Source organism: Cinclus cinclus, chromosome 9 (assembly GCF_963662255.1).
Source record: "Cinclus cinclus chromosome 9, bCinCin1.1, whole genome shotgun sequence".
NCBI lineage: Eukaryota > Metazoa > Chordata > Aves > Passeriformes > Cinclidae > Cinclus > Cinclus cinclus.
Genome location: NC_085054.1, coordinates 2427304 through 2435685, shown reverse-complemented (window position 1 = coordinate 2435685; position 8382 = coordinate 2427304). Strand labels below are relative to the sequence as shown.

General features: G+C 42.3%; 1 protein-coding gene across 1 annotated transcript; it reads right to left on the bottom strand.

The window, feature by feature from the left end:
- Positions 1-691: 691 nt before the first annotated feature.
- On the bottom strand, positions 692-8308 carry LOC134047505 (caspase-10-like). Its single transcript, XM_062498752.1, is given in 8 exon segments — positions 692-863; positions 1310-1814; positions 2570-2675; positions 4137-4225; positions 5088-5223; positions 5788-5887; positions 6031-6370; positions 8217-8308. Coding segments are annotated over 7 exon segments (1422 nt in total). The 5' UTR covers positions 6345-6370; positions 8217-8308.
- Between the last annotated feature and the right edge of the window lie 74 nt (positions 8309-8382).

The window sequence follows — 8382 nt, the reverse complement described above, 5'->3', positions numbered from 1 at the left end:
TTCATGGCATGCAAATCTTCTACCCTAAATTTTCTCAGAAGTGATGGGAAAATAACAGTTCACAAGGTTTCACAGAGGGAACAAGCAGCATTTTGGCTTCATTCACTTTCGGAAAACTTCATTGCACATGTAGTTCATGTTAGCCATTTGAGGGTATCCATGCTCACTGTGGAAGAAATTGCTGATTTCAGTTGGTAACTGGTTCTTTATTAAGTTAAATGTAATTCTCATTAGACATTGTAGAAATCCTTTTCCACTTACTACTTCAGGTTTTGCATCTTCATTCCCACTTTTTCTCTCTCTATGAACATAGCTAGTGGATTTAGAAACGGGATTTAAAATTGTTAGCCTGCAAAATAAAACATGATGAGCCTAAACCAGACCATTAACAATCCTGGTTTAAATATGAGAGCTGACACGCAATCCCTATGCTGCCAGGAAAAACCTTTTGTATCTGCAGCCTGTGCACATAAAAAAATGTTTAACATGACAGAAGCGTGGTTCCTTTCAACACTGATAACTCTGAATATATAGATGATGTAAATAGCTGGCACATGGATTGTTTTAACTGTGTCTATTCCAGTTTCATAGAGTAAAATTTATGACACTTTGCATTGAAGCTAACAGATCCTCAGGGTTTTGGCTAACTGTATGAAAACTGCATTTAAATGAGATGATAAAATGATGTGTTTTAAAAGCCTCAATGATGCTCTGAAGGAGGAGGGGCCATAGGTATTGGGAATATAAATTTTTTTCTCAAGGTATACGCTGGTTGAGGCATTTGCTTCTTTGTCCCTGAAGGGCTAACACGTCTGGCCACATCTTCATTAACTTGTGTAAGAATTGACAAAATATCTTCACCCCTACAGCCAGAAGGAGAGGGAAAAAATGTAGTTATTAGTGAGCAGATAGCAATCCACTTAACATCTCCCTGATCAGGTAGAAGACAGTATGAACATTTTAAACACAAAAAACATATACTTTTCTCCAAATTTCTCTTTTGTCCTAATTTGAGTAATATTAAAAACAAATTATCTTTTCTTGCTGTCTTGCTTAATTCAACCAATAGTGGAATAAAATATTTTTACCTATCACTCAATAGACTGTGCTGTCTTAAAGATTATAGATGTGAGGTTTTGATAAACTTCACATTCTACAGATTACACGTATGGTACTAGCAGAGTTAATGTAAATTTATCAGTGCAAAATCATCACTTTAACTAATTCCATCAACCTTAGAACATGGGTGGGTGTTCCTAGATGAACTACCTTTGGACAAGAAAAATGTAATCAGAGCACTAAGTATTACCTTGGTACCAACAACTGTAGCTTGCTGCAGAGGGACTGAATATACCAAGCACCCTCCTCGGTGTGCCGGAAAGCGACGCATCCATCAACTGTGGCCATGCCTAGGAGGAAGTCAGCCTCTTCAGGAATACTTTCAGAAAAAGAAACTCTCTCTTGCACAGCAGATGAGTCAGGAGCTGGTCCATCAGTATCAACAAAGACAGGACGCTGTATACTGTTACCCTGGCACGCTTGGATAAAGAAGAGTTTGGGTTTTGCAGCCAGCTGGGGACATTGTTTGGCAGTGAAGTGGGACATAAGCACGCGGATTGACACAAGTTTGTGATCTGTCCCGTAGATTGCTCCTGAGCTTCCATGAGATAGAATACAACATATAAAACAGCTCCTGTCTTTGTGATCTTGCACACGCTGCCAAGTTTCCATGAGATTTACAATATCCCCAGACGTCAGATTTGTGTAAGTCTTCACATCCAGACCGAGCCACATGAATACTCTCTCCAGCTGGTCTGTAAATAAATGAAAGATAAAAGGAAAATTTGAGGCGAGTTAAAAACATTTTATGAAGTCACCATGCAAGCTAATCCGGGCAGGGGAGACACCTTGCACCCTGACACTTCTGCAGATTCATCCTCATTTTAGTATCAACTAAAGGTTAACTGGAATAAAAAAAAGATGGCATCAGCTCAAACACAGAGTCCTTAGATTTTTCTAGACAAGTTTCAGAAAATAGTGAATGCATTGTCATTGTAAGTGAGCACGCAAATGACACTTGAAAACCCAAAGAATCTGCCCTTCCCCAGTTTCAGGTAAGATCTTTCAAAACCTTCCTCACATCATTATTTTCCAGCTGCAGTTTTGACTAGTAGGAGTTCCATTCATAGGAGATAAATAGAGAAAACAGAACAAAGCAAGAAGTATGCACAAAGTTGCTTGATTATGGATTTTTGCATTATATTAGGTAGAATGATGGTTTAATTTAGTTTAGTTTTAGTTCTTTACTATAGCTGTTGATAAAAGATAAGTAAAAAGTGATTCTTAAAGTTATTCAAGAATAATACAACTGAAAAACCCTGTGGTTACTTATCCTTTAACCTCTCCTCCCCCAGGATACACAAATGACATAATTTAACACATGTCAAATGTTTTACTCTTTTAGAATATTAACTAACTATAGACAATAAAATATAGGGCAATACTACATAATCAACTCACCTGGGGAAACAGTGACTAATCTTTCAAAAATCTCACTTCAGGAACTTACCAGCATCTTTGCAAGAACCCTTCCTCTGACAATTGTTGAAGTCAACATTATTAATAATGAGACAAAATCCTCTGTGTGGCCCATCCATTTTGTAGCTTGTCATAGTCTGTAGAAAGAAGAAGAATAAATGTCAATGAATTTATTAGTTTCAATGAATTTATTCAACTTACTGTTATTTCCTTAACATGTCTCAAAATTGGCATCCAGGAGTTGGAGGCACCCAAGACTGTGGGCTATTTTTGAACATCTGGAACTCAGTGGTGCCTCCTCATGTGAAAAAACACCAGTGAAACTGCAAGCACACTGTCACCATCCTATCAAACTGCAGAAGAAGGGTTTAGTGTCTGGGTTCTCATCTGTATGCAAAAGGCAGGATTCAGCAGCCAGACTCTGCAATCTGAGTTGGTGATGGGGACAGAAGACCCCAACTGTTTCCAATGTCAAAACAATATTTCAGCTTAATGGTAGAGGGATCACAGTGTAACTACAGCCCATTAGACATCTGAGTTGGGGTTTTTGAGAACAGTAATGAATACCTGGAGTATGTGATTCATACTGATCCACTGGGAAAGGATGCAAGCAGAACAGAAATCTCAGAAGTGCATAAACCTACCACACTACAAGCTTTTTGGTTAAGATTATAAATTACTTCCCACTGTTAAAAAAAGAACATTTTTAAAGCTGAAAAGTACTAAAACTTCAAGAACCATGTATTTAAGTCCAACCTTGGGTTGAAATAAAAAACTCCATCCACTGGAGTCCCTTCCTGCTCACCTAGAGAGCAATACACGCCTCCTTTTGTGCATTTTAGTAGGACAAAATGAAGGCAGCACTCCAAGCTCCTTCAACAGCTTTGCAGCAATCTGAACATCAGGTGATGAAAAGATTTTACAGCACAGAACTTCAACAAATTAAATAGCTATAAACAAATGGAGCAACTTGCTCCTTTACTATCCATGTTCACCACAAAGAATAGGCCAGAGGGAGAATTCAGTGGTTACACTGCTGTGGTTAAAGGGTGCACATAAGGCCTCTAAGAAGGGATCTCACAAAAGTGGTCTTTTCACATGTACCAAGACCTCTGCAACAGCTCACCAAAAACTCTTGCCTCCTTTCCATCCTTCTAACGGGGGCTTTGCATGTTACCCCTTATTGCTTCCAATTTCAAGTGCTCCAAGGCTTTTTCTGTGCCAGATTCAAGAAGTAAGAACTGTGCAGCTCCATTTGTCTCTGTGTCTTGCACGTTCTACTGCCATCTCCAAAATGCACAACTTAGACAAATGCAAAATGTTTTGCCTTTATCAGGAAGATAAGCACATGCACTGATGTGTGAGTAACTTCAGAGGTATTATGCCCATTTTGCCTACAACATACCTTTCAATACTGCTAAATTTCTGGCCTCTGAGGTTAAAGTACTCTTCGAAATTCCAATTTATCAGTTGAGTCAAGAAACTTTATGAGATTCACAGATATCTCACAAGTACTTGCAAGATAAATGTAATTCAAGAGAGGATAAAAACCTCACACCCCCAGGTATTCAACAAGGATTTAAGAGATTGTCTCAAACCTTGGATTCATTTTCTACATTGCTGAATTCTCCACGCGGCTCCAGGTTTAGTTCAGGAAAGACTTGTGTCAAATTAGCTGCCTTGTAATCTAGAAAAAACCCCAGCACAGATATTTGTGAAGATAAATCAAATATTTGTGGATGAAGCAAAAAAGAGTTTAGCTACAGTACATCACTTTTTGTATTTGAAATACTGTTTCACTGAAAGGAATAATTCCTCCATACAAGATAGCATAGTCATGTTCAGTGGATCCCTTCTGAACATTTTCTGCTTATTTTTATTATATTTATTGTGACAAAGGCAAGGCTTCTATCTGTATCAGTATTGCAAAACAAAGATATCCACAGTACAAGGATAGATTCTACCCAAGATATTCAAAGGAATTTTTAATCTGGAAATCAGCTTGGAAATTACCTGTATTTAAGAACAATCTGCATTTTTACTATTGGAGTTATCAATTTATTTTTTTTCTCCTGAATCACTGATAAATCTAATTTTTTAAAATGTAAGAACAGAAATCATCTGTATGCTCATAGCCATGTATCACACATGCACACAGAGTTTGTCTTGCCAGCCTATTAGCAGGCAACTGCCTTTATGTAGTGCACATTCACAGATCACAAAGTGCCTTTTACAGGACAGTTGTCATCATCTCAATACTATTAATGGGGAAATGGAGAAGTGGGACATATAACTATAAGTAGATTTTCAGTTTCCCAGCCTGTTTTGTATGTGCTGGGTTGCTCTGCGTGGCCTCAGATATTCCAGCACATCCCTGTATTTCAGGGATTCAGTGAGGAAATAATGCAAGCTAGGAATTGTTACACCAGATTTATGCCACTCTAGCTCAGCTCAGCAATACACACATATGACCTTAAGTTCAATTGCCCAGACCCATCTAGTGCTTCCCGCATTTTAGCAAACCTACCCCTAGACTATGAATTTCTCACCTTTGGCCTTTTCGTAGCAGTCTATTATCTCCAGGAGATCAGGTGAAACACGCTTAAAGACGTCCTTCAGTATGTTTACATTGTCTTTAGTTAAAAGGCCCTGCTTTTCCAATAAAGTCAGCAAATCCAAAGCAGACTGACAGCCAAAGGGAGAGAGTAAAATATAATTATTGTTCTTAAAAATCAAAGCTTGCCTCTCAGCCCTGTCTCAAACAATTACATTATTATCTGCTTTGCCCCCTACCAATGAGGACCAGACAATTTTACATCACCGTCAAAGCAGAAATGTTGCTTCATGGAAAACCACTGGTTGTGTTTTTATTTGGTATGGTCTTGTTTAAACAGATTCACCCAAAACATATCAATGACTTGTGGCTTCAAGAAGGCTTCATTGCTGTGAAGCAGTAGCAATGACACATGGACTTCATTCTCCCTTTCATATGGCTCAAGCAGGGCAAAGATTTGACTTGTCTCCTTCTTATAATCTGATGCTACATAGTGAACTGTTAGTGACTGACCTTGGCACGAAGGACCAAATTCTACTCTTGCCTGTCAACATCTTCCTTCTTGCTATCCCTATGAATACAATCAGTCTAGTTGCATATTATGCTCTATTCTGCCAACCACTTCTCACAGTTTTACTTCCTGCCTTCCTCCATCCCTTCCCACCATATACACATTTGGCTCACTCTTCACGTACAGGAATTATCCATCGCTTTGGAAGATGGTTTTGCAGGAGGAATATGATTTCCTCCAACATGTCACTGGTGATGTTCTCTGACAGTTCATACAGCATCTGCCTGTAACAGAGGTGCAGGGAGATAAAAGTGGAACAGAAGATGGTATAAAAACCAAAGGCAATCTAAGAATTTAAAAATGGAAAGGAGAACAGTAAGGCATAGATAGCAGTAACGGAGGGAAGAGAATTCCACTGCATGCTTACCTGTATGGAGATACTCTTCCCTTCTCATGCAGATGTTCTTGTACTTTTTCCTTGGTGTAACCAAGTTTCTCGAGTAAGGAGTGACATTTAATTCTGTATAAGAGTTCAGCTAGTAGGAAAGTGTCTTCTGCATTCATATATTCTTGAAACATAAGAAGCCTGAAGATGTCTGCTGCCGACTTCACACGTTCTAGTTTACTGAGGTGGAGCAAGTCAGTACAGAGAAATTTTAAAGCTGCTACATCTTCAGTCACCAGATTTTCACTAATAAAGAAAAGCTGCAGACGGAACTTAAACCCGACATCATTCTCCATGTTGCTGGAACCAGCAGTCTTTCTGCCTGAAAGCAGAAAGCAAACACTAGTAACACTCGAATCTTCAATACAGCAATCCTTCTACTAAAATTTTACCCAATGGCTGCTTGGAAGCCCTGAATTACCTTTTAATAAATAAAGGCTTTAAATAAATTTGAAATTTACTTCTTTCTCTAAACGCAGGACTACAAAAAAGACCGGATTTGGCAGAAGCACCAAACAACTCAGTCTGTAATTGAAGTCAGGCCTGCTCTGAGCAAAAAACTGCACTAGATGACCTCAAGGTCCGAATTCTCTTTTCTTTTGAACATCTTCCGCATTCAGATCTTTGCTTCTTTCCATTGTAACTGGGAAGAGTCCATGCAGTAACTTATTAGAACTACTAATGGAGACAGCACAGTAGCTCATGCATATTCTTTGATCTGCAGTCCAAGACCTTCCTGTTCTCTGGCTGTGGCAGGGAGGTGTTCCTCTGTTACAAGGTTGACACCCAAGCTGAAGCTGTGGAATAACCACCCACTCCCAGTTGTAACTTGCTTCCAGGTTGTATGTGACATTTAGCATAGAAAAACACTTACAAGCCTCTCTTACAAATAAATGCCAGTTAAAATGTAATAGCACTCAATGCTCAGTCTAAATAGGCTCTGCACGAGCAGCTCACTCTTACTGAGGTTTAATAGAGACTAATCAACCTTCCACTACACCAACTTCTTCCACGTAGCCCAGGCAGTTCTATTCTGCCCGTGGAAAGTTAAATAGGTAAGAAGGTGCTTCAGTGCCTTCTGGCTGGTAGGTCTTCAATCTTTTGTTTAGAGCAGCTGGAAGCAAAGGTTTCTACAAGAGGGAGCACACTCAGCGCAGGATCTGCTCGTTGCCCAGGCGTGGCGCGGCTCAGCCGCACATCCACAGCTGGACCCAGCAGGGCATCGACACAGAAAAAGAGTAACGAATCCGCATCTCTGATGTGCGCTTCCAGATACCCCCTCAAAGAAGGAAAATCGTAAGCAGGATAAGGGTGGTAAAATTACCTTTTCTTTGAGGTTTTAGTGACTGGAGCACTGCCCCAAGGGTTTAAACTTACTGCAAAGCCGCGGAGCACCCGCCACCGCCGGGGGCTCAGCCCGCAGCCCCACGTGGGAGGAGGATCCCGTGGGCCGCGCGGGCAGCCGGGAGCAGCCGAGCAAAAAGCGAGCGGGAGTTAGGCTCCGGGATCGGCACATGGAGCCTTCCTTCGTTCCCTCTCCATTTCAGCCCCGCGCCCGGTACCTCTTACACGAATTCCAGTCCCGACCCTTCTCGGCAGCTACCCGGGGGGGGCAGCGGCTCCCTCGGCCGTCCCTTCTGCGGCTTGCCGGGGGCGGGCCGGGCGCGCTCAGCGCCCGCCCGAGGCGGGAGGCGAGGGGGCGGCGTCAGCAGCACGGCGGAACGTGAGGTAGCTGGATGGAGGGAAGGAGCCGGGAAGGGGCTCGGCTGCCAGCGCCAGCGAGAGCTTTCAGCGAGGGCGACGGCACCGCCCTGCCCTGCCCTGCCCTCAGGGCCCGTGAGCTCCGGGAACGCCGCCGGGGACCGGGGAAAAGCTTCAGGCAGCGCCTCGGGTGCGAAGGGCAAGACGTGACCTGTAACTCGCCTCCCTTTTGCTGCCAAGGCGTTTGAAAGCAGGCTACGTCGCCAAAAGGCCTCAAGCAGTTTAGGCACGTGATTTTGACTTTTGTTTCCCCATCGGAAGGAAGCTTGAAGAGCAGTGCTTGAGGGAGAGGCTGCAGTACCACTTGTATGTGAGTCTGTGTGTCCGATGCAGTAAAGGGAGGAGCAGGAAGGTGAGCAGACTGCTCAGTGCAGGCTCCTCGGCACCTTCAGCATCTCCGGGCTCACCTGTATCCCCCCACAACCTCGGCTCAACGGAGACAGGATGGGAAGCGCCTCCTTGCTCATGCCAAAAGTTGCTGTCCAACGCACCAAGAGCAGCCGAGCTTCCTGCTGAAACCGTAAGGCTTGCTGTCCTTTATTACATCAACTCGTTTTTACAGAGCTGTAAACT